This window comes from Callorhinus ursinus, unplaced genomic scaffold (assembly GCF_003265705.2).
Source record: "Callorhinus ursinus isolate GAN/ISIS: 27379988/994484 unplaced genomic scaffold, GSC_fseal_2.0 scaffold77, whole genome shotgun sequence".
Classification (NCBI taxonomy): Eukaryota; Metazoa; Chordata; class Mammalia; order Carnivora; family Otariidae; genus Callorhinus; species Callorhinus ursinus.
In genome coordinates, this window is record NW_027397139.1 from 51,444 (window position 1) to 76,059 (window position 24,616).

General features: G+C 42.7%; 1 protein-coding gene across 3 annotated transcripts in view; it reads right to left on the reverse strand.

Moving 5' to 3' along the window:
• ADGRE1 (adhesion G protein-coupled receptor E1) overlaps nt 1-24,616 on the reverse strand; it is a 78,933-nt gene that overhangs the window by 7,811 nt on the left and 46,506 nt on the right. For all 3 annotated transcript variants that reach the window (XM_025861039.2, XM_025861038.2, XM_073887170.1), the window contains 8 exons: nt 14,256-14,433; nt 12,807-12,926; nt 11,464-11,669; nt 10,606-10,776; nt 8,906-9,100; nt 7,394-7,629; nt 4,429-4,495; nt 2,469-2,560 (listed from right to left, as the gene is read on the reverse strand). In XM_025861039.2, coding sequence (XP_025716824.1) covers nt 2,469-2,560; nt 4,429-4,495; nt 7,394-7,629; nt 8,906-9,100; nt 10,606-10,776; nt 11,464-11,669; nt 12,807-12,926; nt 14,256-14,433 — 1,265 coding nt within the window. The remainder of the gene's footprint in view (nt 1-2,468; nt 2,561-4,428; nt 4,496-7,393; nt 7,630-8,905; nt 9,101-10,605; nt 10,777-11,463; nt 11,670-12,806; nt 12,927-14,255; nt 14,434-24,616) is intronic.

Consider the following 24,616-nt stretch of genomic DNA (forward strand, 5'->3'; position numbering starts at 1 on the left):
GCACCCCAATGTTTATAGCAGCAATGTCCACAATAGCCAAACTGTGGAAAGAGCCAAGATGTCCATCGACAGATGAATGGATAAAGAAGATGTGGTATATATACACAATGGAATATTATGCAGCCATCAAAAGGAATGAGATCTTGCCATTTGCAACGACGTGGATGGAACTGGAGGGTGTTATGCTGAGTGAAATAAGTCAATCAGAGAAAGACATGTATCACATGACCTCACTGATATGAGGATTCTTAATCTCAGGAAACAAACTGAGTGTTACTGGAGTGGTTGGGGGTGGGAGGGATGGGGTGGCTGGGTGATAGACATTGGGGAGGGTATGTGCTACGGTGAGCGCTGTGAATTGTGCAAGACTGTTGAATCACAGATCTGTACTTCTGAAACAAATAACGCAACATATTTTAAGAAAAAAGGAAAAGAAGAAGATAACAGGAGAGGAAGAAAAGGGGAGTATGTCAGAGGGGGAGACGAACCATGAGAGATGATGGACTCTGAAAAACAAACTGAGGGTTCTAGAGGGTAGGGGGGTGGGGGGATGGGTTAGCCTGGTGATGGGTATTGAGGAGGGCACGTTCTGCATGGAGCACTGGGTGTTATGAACAAACAATGAATCATGGAACACTGCACCAAAAACTAATGATGTAATATATGGTGATTAACATAACAATAAAAAAAGATAAAATGAGATGAGAGAGACCATATACTATAGGGGGTGAGGGTACAGGCTCTGGGTACCTGTGGAAACTGTGCCTCAGTTTCCTCAAATTGATATAGGGACAATAATACAATGCCTACAGGGTGATATTACTTGTTCTACAGATCAAATGAGATAACAAAACTCTAAGGATGCTTACAACAGTGTCTAGTACAAAAACATTTTTGTTAGTTGTTTTTAGCCATAAGTATTGATATGAAATCAGCTATATATTATGTGGAAAAAACCCCAAGTTCAGAATATGTATAGTATCCTATCATTTATGTAATAGAAGGTTGATGTGTAGGTATAGAATATTCTGTAAGAAAGCTCAATTCAAGTGATAATGGTTGCTTAAGGTGGGAGAGATCTGGGAACCTGGGAGTCAGGGAAGAGACAAGAAATTACTTTCCATGTGTTCCCTTTTTCACTGCTTAATTTTTCTTACCATTGCATGTATTAACTTTGTTTTACACTTTTTGCATCAACTTTTTAAAAATAATTTTTAGAAAAAATTATTTAAGATGGAAGAGGGATTGGATACTGACAGGAAAATAAGCAAAGGACATCATAAGGTTCCTGACAATAAAACCTAGACAATGTCTGACTTTGGTAGGTTCTTAAGATGAAGATTAGTTGAGGTGTGCCTGGGTGGCTCAATGAGTTAAGTGGCTGCTTTTGGCTCAGGTTATGATCTCAGGGTGCTGAGATCAAGCCTCTCTCTCTCATCAGGCTCCCTGCTCAGCAGGGAGTCTGCTTCTTCCTCTCCCTTTGCCCCTCCCCCCCACTTGTGCTTTCTATCTCTCCCAAATAACAAAATCTTTTTTAAAAAAGAGTAGTTGAGTGATGAAGTTAAGAAACACAAATGGCCTGTAAAAGTATGAGAATGTCCCACATCTGTAAGATAAAATAATATATACAAAACTAAAATAATAAGATAATATCTTTCACCTATTAAATCATCAAAATGACACAACAAAAGTGATAAATCCCAGTGTCAGCAAAGCTGTAGGTAAATAAGCACTCTTGCAAATGGAAACAAATTTTCCGGAAAATAATTTTCAATATATACTAAAAGTGGGATAATCCAACCTGCCATTTGACTCAGGCAGTTTCATGCCTACTGTTATGATTCAATAACCACAGATATGGAAAAAGATCTATCTACAAGGGTATTCAAGACTGCATTGCTTATAATAGCTCTCCCCACCCCAAGAAATCAGAAACAACTTGAACGTCCATGAATAAGGTGTGATTTAAGTAAGTTGTGCTACATTCTTACACTGAAATGTTTTATAAAAAAAGAAGATATTGTTAAAGAATGTCTAGTTACCTTGAAAAATATTCATAACATTATTAAGAGAAAAAATGGTTATAAAAATAAAGTAGATGGCATGATTCTGTTTTTGTAAATACGCACATATTATTATGCACAGTAGATGAGTTAGAAAATGTATTAATAGTTTCAATATAGGAAACACTCTCCCTAGTAACTGTGTTACTGCTTCATAAGCCAAATAAAGTGGGCAATGTTAATATCCCCAGTATACAGATGAGGAAACAGTTTCAGAGAGGTTATGTAACTTGCCTAAGGTCACACAGCTTATAAGTGGCAGACCTGGTGTTTGAGACCCCAGATCTAGACATTGTGCTGTTCTGTCCTGGGCACAGGACCAGGCATACAAAAAGTACTCAGTGAATGTTTGTGGGAAGAATGAAGGAGACTTGAAAAGGAGAGAAAAGGAAAGAGGGTCCACACCTGGTGTCTTTGAGCGTTGAGACTTCAGCATTGACACTGGAAAGCTTCTGCCTCAGGACACACAACGTCCAAGTCAGGAGGATGGAATTAACCTACAAAGTCAAGCAGAAAAGACTGAGAGATTGGATATACAACTGGACAATGGCCAGACCCCCAGTAAAAACCCATAGTCTGCAGTAACCACTCCAGGAAGCAGTCGACCCTAAACAACCACCTCTTGATTGGTGACTGACAGCCTCCCTAATTTCTGCCCTCACTTCCAACTTAGGACCAAAGGGAAAAAGCCAATATGCTCCCCTAAGCATTCACATAGGATGCCTTGCTTTGAGTTAGCTTGCCTATAGGGTCCTGATGCCTACAGCCTCTGATCAAGGCACACCTGAAGCCTTCCCTTTTTTATCCTACTCTGCCTGCTTTTGAGTCTCTGCAAAGTGCAAATGATGGTGGCTGACTCCCTTACTATAGCAATAAATATCCTTTGCTGGTTCTTCATCTGGGTGATCACCACTTATTTTCACTGGATGCATGTGGAAAGTTAGAATTAAGATTGGTGCCCTGTTTGGGTTGAATTGTTGAAGACCTAATCCCCAGGACCTAGGAATGTGATCTTATTTGGAGTTAGATCTGGTGATCTAATTAAACGAGGTGATCAAATTAAAACGAGGTCATAGGTTGGGCCCTAATCCCACATGACCTTATAAAATAGGGAAATTTGGACACAGAGACAGTCATGCACAGAGAGAAGCCAAACATCTACAAGTCAAGAAACTCCTGAGGTTACCAGTCTTCTTGGATAGAAAACTGGAATGGATCCTTCCCTTGAGCCTTCAGAGGGGACATGGCCCTACTGACCCCTCGATTTTATACTTCTAGCCTCCAGAGCTGTGAGACAATAAAATTCTGTTGTTCTAAGCCACCCTGTTTGTGATACTTTGGCAGCCCTAGGAAACTAATACATGCCCCCCTCCCAAATCTTACAGAAATCAGAGCAAAACCCCTCTGGAGGAATACAATCTCAAGAATTCCCAAGATTTAAATCAGTCAGATAGGAGCTCATAATTAACAATTACAAGTGACACAAGGGAAAAAGCCACCATGAGTGACAGTCAAAAGAAACATCATCTTGCAGGACTGTTGCATCTGTGTTGGAGGTAAGGAGGTAAGGAGGTGGTGCACAACACCCCCAGGTTCCCAGAGAGTAGAACAGTGGGTGCTGGGGCTGGGGGAGCAAATGGGGAGAGATGTTAGTCCAAGATCACAAAGTTTCAGTTATGCAAGGTGAATAAGTTCTAGAGATCTCATGTACAGTGTGGTGTCTATAGTTAACAATACTGTATTGTATAATTGAAATTTGCTAAAAGGGTAGATCTTAAGTGATCTCACCACAAAAAAAAAAAAAAGGAAAAGAAAAGAAAGAAAAACTGTAACTATGCGAGGTGATGTATATGTTCATTGGGTTGATTGTGGTGATTATTTCATGACGTATGGATAAGTCAAAACATCAAGTTGTACACCTTAAATATATACATTTTTAATTTGTCAGTTACACCTCAATAAAGCTAAAAACAAAAACAAAAACAACTCTAGGCTTCCCTCTGCTTCCATTCCACTGTTTTCTTCTTCTCCCTGACCACTAAATACTTTTAATTTCTTTCTCCCTTCTTTTTTTCCATTCAATGTCTATCCTCAGAAGACATTAATAGACCCATTCTTACTGAAACACAAAGGACAGATAAGACTGTGGTCCCTTCCAGAGGATTTGCATGTTGGCAGAGAAAAAAAAAATCACAAGTCAAAGAAATTACACTCTAACTTGGATATCTCAAGAACCAGGGATCAGAAGGGAGAATGTTTGAGAGGAATAAGTGACCTCGGCTACGCAACTTCCACTGGTACTTCCTGATCCCCAGGGTCTCCTTGTTCCTGCTCCAGGACACACTGTGCCAAGCAATTTGCTTACCATGATGATGGCGCAGACTGGCCCCAGGAAACTCCAGATGAACCCTGTCTCTGTATTCAGCCAGCAGCTATGGAGAGAAACAGGATCCAGAGCTTGTCTCAGTCTTGACCCTACAGTTACTCACACTCCAACAAATGCACTAGTGGAGGAGAGTATAGGGAGCTGACCCTGAGATAAAAATTCTCATGATGGGGCAGGTTACAGCTCAGTTTTCTTTGGGCCACAGCAAGTCTTCTTTCAGACATTCCTCCTGGGTAAATATTCCTGAAGCATTCACTTGATGCCCTGCATAGAGCTCGTCCTCAATTCATAATCTTTGTAACCCCCTCCCCTCATTCAGACCTCTTCACTGGCACACCTGCTCCTTCAAATCTCAGCTCAAATGACACCTCCTCTGAAAAGCCACTTCTGACCACCCCTACCCCTGGTCCATCTCTAGCAGAGCTTGTTGCTTTTCTTTTTTATAGCATCTATTGGTATCATAAATTATGGTGGTGTTTGTTTCCTTGCAAATTGTCCTTCACTCCCTACAAGAGTATGAGCTATATGAGAATTTAGACCTTGAACTTTTGTTCATCTCTGAATACCCAGCACTCAGTGCAAAGTCTGGCATGGATGAGGCATTCCATAATTATTTCTTAAAAGAAATGAAGGGAGGGAGGGAAGGAGGGAGGGAGGAAGAGAAGGAAGAGATAATTCATTGCCTCTTTCCATCATGTCTCTAGGAATTTGTTGTTTTCACCATCTGACAACCATTCCACCACGTTCAGTAACAGCACCCCAATATTCCTTTAGCAAAAGTGTGCCTCCCGCCACAAGAGAAGGAAAATAATAAAGTTTGGCCAACCAGGCATTCTTTCCCTGGAACAGGAGTCTCCAAGTAGTAGTAATGAAAAGATGTAAAATGCCCAGAAGATGCTGTCCCTGTTCTTTCAGGAAAAACCACTTCAGTAAATACTGGCCAATTCCCTTATCAGCTTCTGCATCTCTGGCTGGAGGCATCAGACTGAAAGCTCTGAGGATTAGCTCACCAGGAGCAGCCCTCAACCAAAGGCTGCTGGGAGGGAGATGCTGGACAAATATGCCCCCTTAGGTGGGATATCAGAGGTACATGCCCTACAGTTTCCCAGAGGTACTCACTGGGATGGAGCCTGTTACCTGCAGCCACATCTGCACACCTGCACCCCATATTTGCTCCTTCTCTTCCCCACACTTAGTGCTTTTTCCGAAGGTCATCTCAAATCCTTGTCATACTATTCCTCTCTTCCGAACTTGCTGTGGTTCTCACCACCTGGAAGGTACTCTCTAAATTCCATGCCCCTCCCCCAGTTTCCCCTTCTTTCAGCCCAATCCATCTGTTCTCCAAACAGACCTTGAGCCCTCCTTTGGGAAGCTATTGCCCTAACCTATGTTGCCACCCCCTTTTCTATTTACCTATGTACATTTCAGTAGAGCTTTCAAGACTCATTCAAATTCTGCCTCCTCCAGGAAGCCTTCCATGAACTTTCCCACTCCCATATGCTATCATCCTTCTCTGGTCTGTGTCAGTGCTTATATTACCCACACCAACATCGGACACTTCATCATGGTGACCTTGCATTGTCACCACCATCTCCCGACAAGATAGTCAGATCTGAATTCATTTTGGATACTTCCTAGCTATGTGGCCCAGGACAAGTTCTGGAACTGTGCTGAGCCTCAGTTTCCTCTGAAGCTACCATTCATTAAGCTGTTACTTTATGTACCACCATGTGCAGCAGCACAGGTTGTACACTGCCCAAATCCAGGGGACACTACTCACACTGTACACAGTGGAGACTCTTAGTCCTCGCACAGAGGATTTCTGTTGAGAAGTACCAGAGATAATACATGTTTGTAAAGCTCTGCCGGATATAGGTTTGATGAGTGCTCACTTCCTACGGATTCCTTTCCCTCACCTCGTATCTTATGACCTCACCTGAAATATAAACCATCAGTAGTAGGCAGGGAGGATATTTAGTGACATAAACCTGGATATTTAGTTCCCTAACTACAGCTTAGCAGTGCCTACAACACAGGGTGATGAACACAGGCCCTGGGATTGGAAAGACCCAGATTCATGTCCTCACACAGCCCCCTTCTCACTGTAATAGCAAGAAAGCCTAGCTTTCCTCATCTGTAAATTAGAACAGCACCATTATCACAAGGATCATAGAATTACATGACATGATGCAGTGAGTTATAGTCTCTGCCCTAGCCACATACTGCTTATCCTGTCATTTACCTGTTTTTCAAAGTTGACTCACTTTTTTTACTTATACAATGGAATCATGTCTATGATATCATGAGTTTGGTTGATAGGCTGGCAATTCTTTCCTAATGTCCTATAAGATAAATACAAAAATATTTTTAAATTATACTCACCAACACACTACCCAAAATCCTCTCACATGAACCATGTGATAAACAAAACTTGCTTTAAAACAGACAGTGGTGATGATGATGATGATGGCATGTATAATGCTTTACTCTGTGCCTGACACTGTTCTAAATGTTTTGCAGATAATGACTCCTTTAACCCTCACAACACTATGACGTAGGCATTGCTGTCAGCCCCTATTGTATGGATGAGGAAATGGAAGCACAAGTAACTTGCCCAAGGTAGCACAGTTAGAAGGTGGTAGAGCAAGGATTCAAACCCAAGCAGGCTGGCTCCAGGATCCATGATTTTCAAATTTACAACCAAGTTCATTGTTTACACCACCACCATTCATCTGTACTGTAGTGCAAACAGTGGTTCCTGGATATGTGCAGTGCACAACCTGTGCTACTGTACATGGCAGCCCTGAGACTGACAAAACATAAAGAGCTCAATACATGGTAGACACAATTATAGCTACTGTTATTGCTCTTCTTGTTGTTCATGTAAATATCATCATAAACCCTGGCAGCAGGCTCTTCAGGGAGAGAGAAGGATATCACTTACCGATTATGCATCCCAAAACCTTGTGGCTGCACACTGGCAGAGACAGCCACCACCAGCACTGGGAGCCCGTAGCCAAAGGCACAGAGGTACCACATCTTGATGTTGCGAGAGCTGAAGTAATTCACCACTTTCAGGTTCCTGACCATAAGGAAGAGCATTACAGCCTCTACCAGCATCCAGAAGAAGCAGGCAAGGAAAAGGTAGTGCAGGAAGCCTGCAATGATGGCGCAGCCCATCTGTAGAGGAGAAACATGCACACTCAGGATCCTCCTACCCCCCCCCACCCCCACCCAAGAAGCAGGTTCAGACAACAGTGGGGGTAACTTTGATTGGAGTTCCTCAACCACAGCCCATTCATTCATTCCACAAACCTTTATAGAGATATTCTTCCCTGCAGGTGCTATCATCCCTTTGGTAGGGGGACCCATTGTCCTGGTTTGCCTGGGACTGGTTTTTCCTAGGACATATGACTTTCAGTGTTAAAACTGGGGGAGTTTTGAAAAGAATGGATAGTCGATCACCCTACCTCAGAGGATGTTTGAAGATATTGAGTGTGGAGGTCAGCAAACTGTAGTCATTGGGCTGGCTGGCTGTTTTGTAAATAACGTTTCATTGGCACATGGCCACATCCATTTCTATGTTTTCAATGGCTGTTTTCATGCTAAAACAGCAAAGCTGAGTGGTTGTGACAGAGCCCTAGGATCTGCAAAGCCGAAAATATTTATATCTGCTTCTTTACAGAAAAAGTTTGCTCACTCCTAGTCAAATGGTGGGAGTGACAAGTGCTACTAGCACTGAGTTCTGGGAAGTTAAACATTCCACAGTGGGGGCGGGGGTTCTACCCAAAGAATGATCACCCCAGATAGAATGTCACTAGTGCTCCTTCTGGAAAAATCCTGGGAACCTACTATGTTTCTGGTATAGTTATGGGGGTAAACTGGCCAAAGTTCTTGCTCTCGTGGGGCTCATAGTCTAGTGGGGGGGCAGATACACAACAAGTAAAACAACAAATAATATGGTTTCAAATAAATGCTGGGAAAGAAAGCAACAAAGACTGATAAGGTGTAGAGTTTCACAGCTGTAACATTATTGACATTTGTAACACTATTGCCAGATTATTTTCTGTCATTGGATCTGTCCTGTGTATTGTAGGGTATTTGGCAGCATCCTTAGTCTCCACCAGATGCCAGCAGCAACCCCACCAATACTGTCTCTAGATATCACCGAGTGTCCTCTAGGGGCAGAATCCTCCAAAATAAGAACCAATGGTTTAAACAGTAATAGGAGGGACCACCACAATATACAACATGATCAGGGAAATGATTTTAAGCTGAGACCTATCACAAGAAGGAGTCAACCAGGTGAAGAACTGGAAACAAGTATCATCAAAAGAGGGCATAGCACATGCAAAGGCCCTGAAGAGGGAACTAGCATAGACGTTGGGTAGGATGAGCAGAGGCAGATGTGGAGATGGTGGGGCTGAGTAAGGACACAGTCTAAGGGATGTGAGACCTGGTTGTCAGTCTTGTCTACACCGATGATGAAGAGAGTCTTGGCCAAGAAGAGGCAGATGCAGAGGTGCAGGTGGAGGTACGTGTTTTGGTTGCGAATGGCATGACACAGCAGGAAGGTGGCGATGGCCAAGATGAGACACACCAGGGAGATGATCATGCCCACATGGCTAATGATGTACAGGGATAACTCCATCTGTCAGGAAGGAGATACACCACTCAGAGAGGGACTGACATCCCTCCGGGCAGAAAAAAGAATTATCCAGACTCCTGACTGGGGCAGAAAGGACTCAAGGACATTTTCTCCCTTTGACACTCAGAGTGAACTAGATATTGTCCAGCATCATCCTTTGGAATCCATCAGCACCCGTTCCCACTCCTGTTCTGTGCCCCAATTCACGTTGTACTAGAGCAGGATGTCTATAAACTATATTTCCCAGAATCTCCTGGGGCTAGGGTCCTGGATGTCATTTAGGTTCTCCAATGAGATATAAGCACAGAAGTTTTGGAAGGCAGAATGGAGGCAGATACCAGTTTTCTTTCTGCAGACAGGAGCAAGCTATGGCTGGGCTCCACATTCCAGCTGTCCCTTCTTTGATTGCATGGATGTGGGGTGATCTGACAGCAGCAATTTCTGACCTCTGGATTACAGCTGCAGAGGGGTGATCTCGAAACCAAACCCCAAGTGGCAGCCCCTGACTTCAACTCCTCCATCCCTTCCCGTGATTTTGTGAGCATCCCATTCCCTGCTTGAAATATCTAGAGTGGTTACCATTTCCTGCCCTGAACCAGGACTGCTACACAGGCGTTCAGAGATGCCCCAACTTCTGGGAGTGGAAATGGCAAGCCGAGTCCTTCCCCTATTCACAATTATTTTTATTCACAATTAATTTTAAATTTTTGAGTTCCTTCTGTGTATTGAAGTTGTGACAAGGTACCATCTCACGAGCTACTCCCTATGATTTTGTGATGTGGTGGCTAAGAGAATGGACTAGAGATCTGCCAGTTCCTAGTTGTATGAGCTTGGGCAAGATACTTAACTGCTCTGAGCCTCTGTTTCCTCATCTGTTTAAAGAGGATCCTAACAGTAACTACCCTGTATGGTTGTTGTAGGAGGATTCAATGAAAATACTTAAAGTGCTCACGACTGTGCAGGAAACGTATTACATGCTCTGTAGGTCTTTACCCACTCACCAAGGCTCACTTCACATCCATCCCCTCCCTGATTGATTGCTAGCTAGCTCTCACCAACACACTTCTGAATTCCCATAGCACAACTTCTTGCACCATGTACATGGTTTTGTGGAAAGAGTCCTCTGGAGCTAGACTGTCCTGGGCTTGAGCCTCATCTTGAGTTTCCTAAGCAGGTGGGCTATGGAGCCTCAGCCCCCATCCTATAAAAGGGCCTGAAAACACATAACTTAAAATAAAGGGTCCAACACAGTAGGTGCTCTGTAAATGGGATCTGTGATTATAATTGTCCCAGCATCTGCTTAGGGTCAATTCTCATTTTATACGTGAATGTCATGGCTTCCGAGCCAGACCCTGAATTCTCCAAGGGCAGAGGTATCGCACACCCCATCTGTCCCCACCCCAACTCCCTCCCACAATACCCAAGGCCATGAGAGACACATAATGGGTGTTTATTCAATATTTTCCCCTTGGATTTGGGGAGCCAGAACACAGAGAATCAGTACTGACCGTGAGCTCCCCAGAAGCCATGATGATGGCCAGGTTCATCATTTGATTACAGCTGCAGACAGTATGCGTCTCAGAAGCTTCAAGGACCACACAGCCAGAGGGCATCCACCTACCACCCTCCACAATGGGGTCCCAGGAAACGCAGATAGGCCTCTCAAATTCCTGCTTTGGCTGAAAATGGAAAGGCTCTTGTCACCCGAGACTCTCCTTCATATGGATTCAGTATGACCAACTTCAAGAGTCATTTGGGGCAGGAAGATGCAGGTATGTTTGGGAGGGAAATGTGGTATTTCAGTGTGCAAGGATGGAGGGAAAGTTCTCAGATACCAGATCTGCCTCTAGCACTGAACTGGTCATAGCCAATGTAGATAACATCCCTGTAAATGTTCCTGCATCAACATCACTTAATCTGGGCCCAATCTTGCCCAGTGATGGATGGAAGAATACACATAGAAAGAGGAGAGCCCTCCTCTCTAAAGGTGGATTTTGGGGATCAGCTTGAGTTGCAAGAAACTGTGAGAGCAGGTCGCCTGGGTGGCTCAGTTGGTTAAACCGCTGCCTTCAGCTCAGGTCATGATCCCAGGGTCCTGGGATCGAGCCCCACATCGGGCTCCCTGCTAATGCAGGAAGCCGGCTTCTCCCTCTGCCTGCTGCTCCCCCTGCTTGTGCTCTCTTCCTCTCTCTCTCTCTCTCACTATCTCTCTCTGTGTGTCAAATAAATAAATAAAGTCTTTAAAAAAAAAACTGTGAGAGCTTGCTGCCTTTGTGGGTCCCTATCAAAAATGAAAGTCAAACCCACTGGGGGATAGGGCATTCTCAGTATGTAGATGGGGGCTCAGCAGGGACGTCTTCACAAACCTCAATGTGCTCCAGCATGTAAATGACTGGGTCAGAGAAGCCATGTTTCTTCTCCCCAGTCATGATGCCCTGTACCACGCGAGAATTCATCTTCACCTTCAACTTCCTCTGGGAGTTGGTCAAAGGGGTCTCAGGGTCTTGGAAGAAGCTCTCATCTAAAAGAGACTCCATCCCCGAAAAGGAGACAAAAGCCACCCCAGTGGTGCCTGTGATTTCCCCCAAAGGCAAAAAAAAAAAAAAAAAAAAAAGGAATCATTTGCTCAGTAGTGATTACAGATGACCCAACATGTACATACACATACACACTTTAACATCCCATGTATCTCTGTACCTCCACTGGCCCACTCTGAGGATTGCAACACCAGTGCAGCCAGTGGACTTCTAGATTGGTGACCCTCACTAGAACCATTAAAAAAATCCTGAGTTGCTTCCACCTGGAGAAATGCTGGCTATATTTAAAAAATAAATTTTAATTTGTATTTTTAAGAGACAATCAAACTGAGCAGGGGGAAATAAGTTCGTCTCCCACATTTATGGTTATTCTTGCTCCATCTCTTTGGTAGGCTTCCCCTTTCAACGTTGGTGGTCTTCAGGGATGTCCCAGGCCTGTTCCCTGAGCCCCCCAGACCAAAGATAGATTGAGGAGTGGCCAAACAATGGCCCACAGGCCGATCTGGTCATTGCCTCTTCTGTATAAATAAAAGTGTTACAGCAACATGGCCACACACATTCGTGTATGAACACCTTTGCACCGTGAGGGACTGTATTGCCCTCAATGCCTAAAACATTTACAAACCTGCCCTCTACAAGACAAGTTTGTCAATCCCTGATACAGACCAGCGCTGTCCACTTAGCAATACAACATGAACCACCTAGGTAATTTTAAGTTTTCTAGCAGCCACACTTTTAGAAAAGTCAAAAGCAGGTAAAAGTTAATTTTAATGACATATGAACTCAATACATGCAACATATTATCATTTCAACATACAATCAATATAAAAATATGAATGAGATTTTTCCATCCTTCGTTTTTTATGCCAAGCCTTTGGAATCCAGTGTATATTTTTACACTCACCGCCTGGCCACATGTCAAGTGCTCAGTAACAAAAGGTTATTGAGTGGCTACTTTACTGGACACTAAAGGTCTTGATGCTCCATTATTGTGAGGGTATTCATTTATTTAATATCTGACTTCCCCAGTGGATGGAAAAAACTCCCTGAGGGCATGGACCTCACCTCACTGATCCCCTCACGAGTCTTGGCACCTATGAGTTGACTGATAAATGTGTGCTGACTGAATACACCATAACCACCCTCCTTGATTCTCAGGAGCAAGTCTGTACCTGTGGATTCAGATTCTTCAATGGTGGAGCACCCAATCTCCATCTCGTCCCCTTTGGCTCTCAGGTGAAAGCTCACATTCTCTTCAGTGCATTCTTCCTTGATAATTTTGCTTTCAATTTCTAAAAGAAGACAGGGAGATGCCTGGGTGGCTCAGTCGGCAAAGTGTCTGCCTTCAACCCAGGTCATGATTCCAGGGTCCTGGGATCCAGTCCCACATGGGGCTCCTTGAACAACGGGGAGCCTGCTTCTCCCTCTGCCTGCTGCTCCCCCTGCTTGTGCTCTCTCTCTCTCTGACAAATAAATAAATAAAAATCTTTAAAAGGAGATAGGGAGACTTTGCCTGAGGTCACTCAGAAAGTGAGTCCTGAATTTGGTTTCTGTCCAAAAAAGTTATACACACCTAGTTGCAAGCAAAGAATAAAAAGGCCAGTTTATCATGGGGAAGATCTTGAGCCCCTGATGAATGACAGGAGGGTGGGAGCACCAGACAACTAAGAAACCCAGCGGGAGCTGTGGGAGTGAGCTCTCGCCCCATAGGGGGCGCATCAGGGAAGGACGGGGTTGAAGTCAACAGAGGTGGAAAGCAACAGTCATGACCCTCTGGCTACTCTACATTTAGACAAGTTTTCCGAAGCCAAAGGAAATAGGAAGGGGCTGGGGCAAACCCAGCAGAGCGGACCAGGGCTCAGGTGTTGCAGTCAGCTCTGGCACTCTCCAGCTGTGCCAACTTGAACAAAGACTTAAACCCTCTGAGCTGCAAGTCCCTCACCTGTGGCACGGCAATAATTACAGGGATCTTCATGAAAACAAAATAGGTAATGGAGCCAGAGATATCCATTGTAAAACATAAGCCAGATAATGTCACGCCTGTTCTCAAACTCTCCAATTCCGTACCCCATCCCCAGTCTTACTTCAGATAAAATCCCTACATTTGTTTACAAAATCCACCTCTCCCCTTCTTTTCTGACCCCTTCTCCTGCAAGCTCTATGAATCTCTACTCCACTCTGGCCATGCTGGCCTCTTCATTGTTCCTTGAACTCACTAAATATTCCTGTGCCTGCCCTTTCTGCAAATAGGTACACGGCTCTTTTCCCAGGTAAGCTAGCAATGCTCCCCCCCCAAGCCTGACCCTCTCTAGCCGACTTAGCCCTGCTGTATTTTTCTCAATAGCACTATCCATGCCTGGTATACCAGATGTTTGTTTACTGTGGGATTCAGATAGTTGTTGAATAGATAACACACTCCAAACCCTACCTGGCAACACTCATAATTCAAGGTCAGCCACTCAGTAAATGGGAGATGTTGTTCATATCCTTGGACTGGCTCTGCGGTGAGTTCAGAGATTTGAAACACTTGGGAAAATGGGATATGGGAAAGCCACGGAGAATCGCATCTCTCAAGTCCCGCCCCTCAAAGTCAGCGCCCCGGTGTAACCTTGCCATGTTACCTAAATGTTCAGTCTGGACAGTCTGACTGACATTTGCTGACGGTTTCAGGAACGCTGCCAGGGTGGTGCTTTTCACACTCTCCAGGACAACAGTGGCCAGGGCGGAGGTCTCTTCTTTGGTGAAGTTGGACGATGTGGATGTTTGTTCTAGGACAGAGGCAAAGCTCTCAACTGCACTCTGCAAGGAAAGGTGTTTGCACGGTGTGGACACACACTCTCTCTCTCTCCCTCCTTCTGCCTCTCCCCCTCCCTCCTTCTCTCTCTCTCCCTCCCTCTCTCTCTTTCCCTCCCTCTCTCCCCCCCCACCTCTTTCTCTCCTCAAAAGACTGGGTTGACAGTCTAAGCCAATGAAGCATTAAAAGGGCGTCTATTCAGCTTCCTTTTCCTGATCCCAAAGGCCCCCTTGGGATGCAAAATGGTGTAGCCTTTAAATCAGCACCTGGAGGCGGGGCAAGATGGCGGAGGAGTAGGAGACCTGGATTTCGTCTGGTCTCAGGAATTCAGTTGAATAGGGATCAAACCATTCTGAACACCTACGAACTCAACAGGAGATCGAACAGGAGAGTAGCAACAACTCTCTGAACAGAAAAGCGACCACTTGCTGGAAGGTAGGACGTGCGGAGAAGTGAATCCGAGGCGATATTCGGGAGGACAGATGGTGGGGGAGGGGGCCTCCGTCGGCCACTTCTGGCAAGTGATAGAGCCACGGAGCACAAAATCGGAACTTTTAGAAGTCGGCTCCGCTGAGGGACCTTGCTCCAGTGGCTAAGCGGGGGGTGGAACCCTCGCGGGACAGAGTGGTCTCAGGACCCTCGGGTTCACAGAAAGAACGGGGGTGCCTGAATGCAGCAGAGCTCCCAGGTATTGGAGCGGGGAAGCCGGCTGCAGAGACAGGGCCGAGGCGCGGGCTCTCAGCTCGGGGTTGCCATAAACTGTGATCCGCGGGCCAGTTGGGCCACTGCGTCTCCAGCAGGGACTCAACAAGCAGCAGATCCGGGGAGACTCCCCTTCCTCTCCCAGGAGGAGCGGCGCGGGAGCACACCACAGGGATCTGCTGGGTTTGGAGTCTCCACACGGGGTCGGGTGCCAGAGATAGAAACGCTCGGGTCACAGGCCGGGTGAGCACGGAGTGTGGCCGGAGACCAGGGAGACGGGAGTGACTGCTTTTCTCTGGCGGCGCACTGAGGAGCGGGGCCCCGAGTTCTCAGCTCCTCCGGGGCAGAGATAGGGAGGCCACCATTTTCACCCTGGTCCTCCAAAGCTGTACCGAGAGCTTGCAGGGAACAAAAGCTCCTGAGAGCAAACCCGAGTAGCTTGCTTAGCCCGGACCGACAAGGGCAGGGCAATTCCGCCACCGGCAAAGACATTTGGGAACCACGGCAACAGGCCCCTCCCCCAGAAGATCAGCACGAACAGCCAGCAAGCCAAGACCAAGTTTACCGATCAAGGAGAACGGGAGAACTCCAGCGCTAGGGGAATATTGTACATAGAATTCATGGCTTTTTTTTACCATGATTCATTAGTTTTTCAAAGTTAATTTTTTAACTGTTTTTTTTTATTTTTCTTTTTCCCTTTTTCAACCAAAATCTTATCAATCCCTTTTTAAAAAAATTTTTTATTTTTCATTTTTAGAGTCATATTTTATCCCTTCATAGTAGTTACCCTTATTTGTGGCATATATATATATATAAGTTGTTCTCTCTTTAAAATTTTGAGATACAGTTTCTTCTAACAGATCAAATATACCCTAAATCACTAGTGTATGGCTTTGTTCTAGTCTCCTGCGTCATCACATTCTCTCCCTTTTTTCTCTTTTTCTTTTAAATTTCTTCTTTCTTTTTCAAACAACTTCTTATCTTATCAATTCCTTTTATAAAATCTTTTATAATTTTCATCTTTACACTCATCTTCCATCCCTTCATTGTATCAACCCTTATTTTGTACATATATAAGCCTTTCTTCCTTTAAAATTTTAGGAGGCACTTTTTTCTAACAGAACAAAATACGCCCAAAATCTAGTGTGCGGCACTGATCTATGCACTAGCCTGATCATATTTGATCATATTCTGTTTTTTTTTGTATTGTTCTGTTTTTGTTTTTATCTTTTTCTTTTTTTTTTCTCTTTCTTTTATCTTTCTTTCCCTTTCTTTTCCCCTGGTTTCAGGTCTTTTCTGATTTGTATAGAGTATATTACCTGGGGATGTTGTTAACCTGTTAGCATTTTGTTCTTTCATTCATCTATTCTCCTCTGGACAAAATGACAAGACAAAAAAAAATCACCTCAGCAAAAAGACCAAGAGGTAGTACCACCAGCCAGGAACCTACTCAATACGAACATTAGTTCGATGTCGGACCTAGAGTTCAGAATCATGACTTTAAGATACTAGCTGGGCTTGAAAAAAGCATGGAAGTTATTAGAGAAACCCTTTCTGGAAGGCAGCTATGCTCACCACTATACCACCAACGCCGGCAGAGAAACCCTTTCTGGAGAAATAAAAGAACTAAAATCTAACCAAGTTGAATCAAAAAGGCTATTAATGAGGTGCAATTAAAATGGGGGCACTAAGTGCTAGGATAAATGAGGCAGAAGAGAGAATCAGCGATATAGAAGACCAAATGATGGAAAATAAAGAAGCTGAGAAAAAGAGAGAGAAACAACTACAGGATCACGAGGGAAGAATTCTAGAGGTAAGCGATACGATAAGAAAAAACAACATTAGAATAATTGGGATACCAGAAGAAGAAGAAAGAAAGAGAGGGGCAGAAGGAATATTGGAGCATATTATAGCAGAGAACTTCCCTAATATGAGGAAGGAAACAGGCATCAAAATCCAGGAGGCACAGAGAACCCCTCTCAAAATCAATAAAAATAGGTCAACACCCCGACATCTAATAGTAAAACTTACGAGTCTCAGAGACAAAGAGAAAATCCTGAAAGGAGCTCGGGAGAAGAGATATATAACCTACAATGGTAGAAATATTAGATTGGCAACAGACCTATCCACAGAGACCTGGCAGCCCAGAAAGGACTGGCAAGATATCTTCAGAGCACTAAACGAGAAAAATATGCAGCCAAGAATACTATATCCAGCTAGGCTATCACTGAAAATAGAAGGAGAGATCAAAAGCTTCCAGGACAAACAAAAACTAAAGGAATTTGCAAACATGAAACCAGCCCTACAGGAAATATTGAAAGGGGTCCTCTAAGCAAAGAGAGAGAGCCTAAAAGCAGCATAGGTCAGAAAGGAACACAGACAATATACAGTAACAGTCACCTTACAGGCAATACAATGGCACTAAATTCATATCTTTCACTAGTTACCCTGAATGTAAATGGGCTCAATGCCCCAATCAAAAGACACAGGCTATCAGACTGGATTAAAAAACAAGACCCATCAATATGCTGTCTGCAAGTGACTCATTTTAGACCCAAAGACACCCCCAGATTGAAAGTGAGGGGGTGGAAAACAATTTACCATGCTAATGGACACCAAAAGAAAGCTGGGGTGGCAACCCTTATATCAGACAAATTACATTTTAAAACAAAGACTGTAATAAGAGATGAGGAAGGACACTATATCCTACTTAAAGGGTCTATCCAACAAGATCTAACAATTGTAAATATCTATACCCTGAACATGGGAGCAGTCAATTATATAAGGCAATTAATAACAAAAGCGAAGAAACACATTGACAGCAATACAACAATAGTGGGGGACTTTAACACCCCCCTGACTGAAATGGACAGATCATCTAAGCAAAAGATCAACAAGGAAATAAAGACTTTAAATGACACACTGGACCAAATGGACTTCACAGACATATTCAGAACATTCCATCCCAAAGCAACAGAATGCACATTCTTCTCTAGTGCCCATGGAGCATTCTCCAGAATTGATCACATCCTAGGTCACAAATCAGGTCTCAACCGGTACCAAAAGATTGGGATCATTCCCTGCATATTTTCAGACCACAATGCTTTGAAACTAGAACTCAATCACAAGAGGAAAGTCGGAAAGAACTCAAATACATGGAGGCTAAAGAGCATCCTACTAAAGAATGAATGGGTCAACCAGGAAATTAAAGAAGAATTAAAAAAATTCATGGAAACCAATGAAAATGAAAACACAGCTGTTCAAAATCTTTGGGATACAGCTAAGGCAGTCCTGAGAGGAAAGTATATAGCAATACAAGCCTTTCTCAAGAAACAAGAAAGGTCTCAAATACACAACCTAACCCTACACCTAAAGGAGCTAGAGAAAAAACAGCAACTAAAGCCTAAACCCAGCAGGAGAAGAGAAATAATAAAGATCAGAGCAGAAATCAATGAACTAGAAACGAAAACAACAGTAGAACAGACCCACGAAACTAGGAGCTGGTTCTTTGAAATTAACAAGATTGATAAACCCCTGGCCAGACTGATCCAAAAGAAAAGAGAAATGACCCAAATCCACAAAATCATGAATGCAAGAGGAGAGATCACAACCAACACCAAAGAAATACAAACAATTATAAGAACATATTATGAGCAACTCTATGCCAGCAAATTAGATAACCTGGAAGAAATGGATGCATCCCTAGCGATGTATCAACTACCAAAATTGAACTAGGAAGAAATAGAAAACCTGAACAGACCTATAACCACTAAGGAAATTGAAGCAGTCATCCAAAATCTCCCAACAAACAAAAGCCCAGGGCCAGAAGGCTTCCAGGGGAATTCTATTAGATATTTAAAGAAGAATTAATACCTATTCACCTGAAAGTGTTCCAAAAAATAGAAATGGAAGGTAAACTTCCAAACTCATTTAATGAGGCCACCATTACCTTGATTCCAAAACCAGACAAAGACCCCATCAAAAAGGAGAATTACAGACCAATATCCTTGATGAACATGGATGCAAAAATTCTCACCAAAATACTAGCCAACAGGATCCAACAGTACATTGAAAGGATTATTCACCATGACCAAGTGGGATTTATCCCTGGGCTGCAAGGTTGGTTCAATATCCGCCAATCAATCAACGTGATACAATACATTAACAAAAGAAAGAACAAGAAGCATATGATCCTCTCAATAGATGCAGAAAGAGCATTTGACAACGTACAGCATCCTTTCTTGATCAAAACTCTTCAGAGTATAGGGATAGAGGGTACATACCTCAATATCATAAAGGCCATCTATGAAAAACCTACAGCGAATATCATTCTCAGGAACGCGGCAGGGATGTCCACTCTCACCACTGCTATTCAACATAGTATTAGAAGTCCTAGCCACAGCAATCAGACAACAAAAAGAAATCAAAGGCATCCAAATCAGCAAAGAGGAAGTCAAACTCTCACTCCTTGCAGATGATATGATACTGTTTGTGGAAAACCCAAAAGACTCCACCCCAAAACTGCTAGAACTCATACAGGAATTCAGTAAATTAGCAGGCTATAAAATCAATGCACAGAAATCAGTGGCATTCCTATATGCCAACAACAAGACAGAAGAGAGACAAATCGAGTCGATCCCATTTATAATTGCACCCAAAACCATAAGATACATAGGAATAAATCTAACCAAAGAGGCAAAGGATCTGTACTCAGAAAACTCTAAAATACTCATGAAAGAAATTGAGGAAGACACAAAGAAATGGAAAAATGTTCCATGCTCATGGATTGGAAGAACAAACATTGTGAAGATGTCAATGCTACCTAGAGCAATCTACACATTCAATGCAATCCCCATCAAAATACCATCCACTTTTTTCAAAGAAATGGAACAAATAATCCTAAAATTTGTATGGAACCAGAAGAGACCCCAAATAGCCAGAGGAATCTTGAAAAAGAAAAGCAAAGCTGGCGGCATCACAATTCCGGACTTCCAGCTCTATTACAAACCCGTCATCATCAAGACATGGTACTGGCACAAAAACAGACACATAGATCAGTGGAACAGAATAGAGAGCCCAGAAATGGACCCTCAACTCTATGGTCAACTTATCTTTGACAAAGCAGGAAAGAATGTCCACTGGAAAAAAGACAGTCTCTTCAACAAATGGTGTTGGGAAAATTAGACAGCTAGATGCAGAAGAATGAAACTGGACCATTTCCTTACACCACACACAAAAATAGACTCCAAATGGTTGAAAGACCTAAACGTGAGACAGGAGTCCATCCAAATCCTAAAGGAGAACACAGGTCGCAACCTCTTCGACCTCAGCCGCATCAACTTCTTCCTAGACACATCGCCAAAGGCAAGGGAAGCAAGGGCAAAAATGAACTATTGGGATTTCATCAAGATAAAAAGCTTTTGCACAGCAAAAGAAACAGTCCACAAAACCAAAAGACAACCGACAGAATGGGAGAAAATATTTGCAAATGACATATCCGATAAAGGGCTAGTATCCAAAATCAATAAAGAACTTATGAAACTCAACACCCAAAGAACAAATAATCCAATCAAGAAATGGGCAGAAGACATGAACAGACATTTTTCCAAAGAAGACATCCAAATGGCCAATAGACACATGAAAAAGTGCTCAACATCGCTCGGCATCAGGGAAATCCAAATCAAAACCTCAATGAGATACCACCTCACACCAGTCAGAATGGCTAAAATTAACAAGTCAGGGAATGACAGATGTTGGCGGGGATGTGGAGAAAGGGGAACCCTCCTACACTGTTGGTGGGAATGCAAGCTGGTGCAACTACTCTGGAAAACAGTATGGAGGTTCCTCAAACAGTGAAAATAGAGCTACCATACAATCCAGTAATTGCACTACTGGGTATTTACCCCAAAGATACAAATGTAGGGACCCGAAGGGGTACATGCACCCCAATGTTTATAGCAGCAATGTCCACAATAGCCAAACTGTGGAAAGAGCCAAGATGTCCATCGACAGATGAATGGATAAAGAAGAAGTGGTATATATACACTATGGAATATTAGGCAGCCATCAAAAGGAATGAGATCTTGCCATTTGCAACAATGTGGCTGGAACTGGAGGGTGTTATGCTGAGTGAAAGAAGTCAATCCGAGAAAGACATGTATCATATGACCTCACTGATATGAGGAATTCTTAATCTCAGGAAACAAACTGAGTATTGCTGGAGTAGCGGGGGGTGGGAGAGATGGGGTGGCTGGGTGATAGACATTGGGGAGGGTATGTGCTATGGTGACCGCTGTGAATTGTACAAGACTGTTGAATCACAGATCTGTACTTCTGAAACAAATAATGCAACATATGTTAAGAAAAAAGAAAAAGAAGAAGATAACAGGAGGGGAAGAATGAAGGGGAGTAAGTCGGAGGGGGAGACGAACCATGAGAGATGATGGACTCTGAAAAACAAAGTGAGGGTTCTAGAGGGGAGGGGTGTGGGGGGATGGGTTAGCCTGGTGATGGGTATTAAAGAGGGCACATTCTGCGTGGAGCCCTGGGTGTTATGCACAAACAATTAATCATAGAACACTACATCAAAAACTAATGATGTAATGTATGCTGATTAACATAACAATAAAAATTTTAAAATAAATAAAAAAATAAATGACACACACACACACACACATACACACACAAAATCAGCACCTGGAATAACATTACCTGCACATAGTTCCAACCTAGCGATTTCCCCTCCTGGAATTAATCCTTCCAGAAATGCTTAAAAAGTGTGCAAGGATCTTGTCCAGTGATGTTTATTTCAGTATGGCTTTTGATAGCAAGAAGTCAGAAAGTCCAAATGTCCAACAGATTGGCTAAATAAATGATGATGGAATCAAATCATGGGATAGTATGCAGCTGTTAATAAAAGAATGGTGTAGTATATATATATAGACATATTAACAAGCAAAAAGGTCCATGAGCTATTAAGTAAAGCAAATTACAGGGTAACATGTATATAGTATCTCATTTCACTTAAAAAAACAAGTACTTTCATTAAAATGTTTATACTTGTTAATATTTCTGGCACATAGACATAAAAATAATCAATACTTACTATGAGCCAGGTATTAAGTGTCTTACATATGTTAATTTTAGGATGATATCTGTGAAGTAAAGACTATTGTGTCCATTTTTGCATGGGGAAAGAGGATACACATCTAGGAGGTGGCAGAACCAAGATTTGAACCTTGGCAGGCTGGTATCAGAGGCTGAATCCTTCTAGCAGGTGTTCACTAAGTGGCTTCAGTGTGTGTATGTGTGTGTGTGTCTGTGCATGTGCACGTGATTCACAATGTGAAAGGGTATGGAAAGATATACATCCAAATGTTAACATTGATTATGTCTGAGGAATAGAGTTAGGAAAGAATAGCAATAATAATATTAATGTTGATATGATTCCCTTTATTGATCATCAATAAATTGACTTCTTCAATGTGACTCTGACCCCAACCAAAAAAAAAAATATGAGAAAGATTCACAACCTAATAAATACAAGGAAGAAATTAATTGACTCCAGTCAGTTGAGGAAGGAAATTAACTGAAATCCTAGTAGGAATACCAATTTCTATCTATCCAAACTGGACAGTAAAAACATGAAAAGAGGGGCATCTGGGTGGCTCAGTCAGTTAAGGATCCAACTCTTGGTTTTGGCTCAGATCATGATCTCAGGGTCTTGAGATGGAGCCCTGCATTGGCATGAGTGTGGGGTCTTTCCTCAACACACAGAAAAATCTCAGGTAGAATCGTCCTGCAAAAATCTTGTCCTCAATTCCATGGCTGAGGAAACCTCATTAAAACTCCCTTTGAAATGTGAAATGTATTCTTAGCTGGGAATGCTATTTTATTCCCTTGGGGAGGTTAAACATTGGTAGGCAAACTAAGACCCCATAGTGTTAACACTTTTGTGTTTGATTTAGAAAGTTTTGTGATCTTTGGTATAATCTGGAAAGTGGTTGTTGAAAGGGTTTGGAACAATTCAACACATTAGAGAAGCTAACTGATTAACCATGTGATTTCACTGCCAAAAGCAATTAGATGTGTGATAAATGTGTATTTAGTATGAACACTGTAAGAGAACACAGCTGTTGATAAATGGTTTTGAATATTTAAAAAAATCTGAATTATTACATTTACACATTTGATTGATTGGATTTATGAATCCCTTGAATGCACAATGACTTTGCCTTTTAGGTTTGTAAATCTTCCTCATTAGGTATTTGAAATTTGGAGGGAAATAAGAATATTCGTATAAAATGAGGGAATCTAACTAAATTTGTAAAATTGGTTCATTTATGGAAATTTAATCTGAAAACCCTAGGAGTGAATGTACACTTAATGAATAAATATGTTTTACCAATAAATTAATTTTAAATCAAATTACAAATGAAAGCATTATTCTTATTTTGGTACAAAACCAACCAAATTTATTAATAAACTAACAACAACTGTAAGTTTGACTTAAAATCTTAAGAAAAACTAGGTTTTCAAATCTACCATTGTAATGGCTGAGTAATCTCATCTCTAGGTATTTACCCTGGAGAAATGAAAAATCAGGGACACACACACACACACCCAGACAGACACACAGATATACAAACTGTATGCGAATGTTTACAGCAGCTCTACTGATTAACGCCCAAAGCTGAGGTGGGGGTCAGGGTAAGAGGGAGATGTTGATCACGTGGAAGCAACTCAGATGTCCTTCCCAAATGAATGGATAAACTGTGGTACATCCATAAAGTGGGGTACTACTCAGCCATTAAAAGGGATGAAGCGCCCACCTGTGCTTTAATGTGCATGAACCTTAAAAATATTACACTCCGAGTAAGAAGCCAGACACAAAAATATTACACTCCCAGTAAAAAGCCAGACACCACATTTTGTAGGACTCCTTTTTCATAACATACCCAGAACAGGTACGCCTAAAAAGACAGAAAGCAGATTAGTGGTTGCCAGGGGCTAGGGGAGGGAGGGATGAGGAACAGCTGCTTCGTGGGTCCAAGTTTCCTTTTGGGGGGATGGTGGTGGTGGTGGTGATGTTTACACAATGTTGTGAATGTAGACAATGTCACTAACAGTTATAAAAAAATAAGAATTGGGACTATTGATCACAACCTTGATGAATCTCAAAGGCATTATGCTGAGTGAAAGAAGCCACATCCTGGGGGCGCCTGGGTGGCTCAGTTGATTAAGCGTCTGCCTTCAGCTCAGACCATGACTCAGCCCCATCCGGGGCTCCCCGATCAGCTGGGAGCCTGCTTCTCCCTCTGCCTCTCCCCCCACCCCCACTCATGCTCTCTCTCTCTCCCCCCCATAAATAAATAAATAAAAATCTTAAAAAAGAAAGAGAAAGAGAGAAAGAGAGAAAAAGAGAGAAAGAGAGAAAGAGGAAAGAAAGAAAGAAAGAAAGAAAGAAAGAAAGAAAGAAAGAAAGAA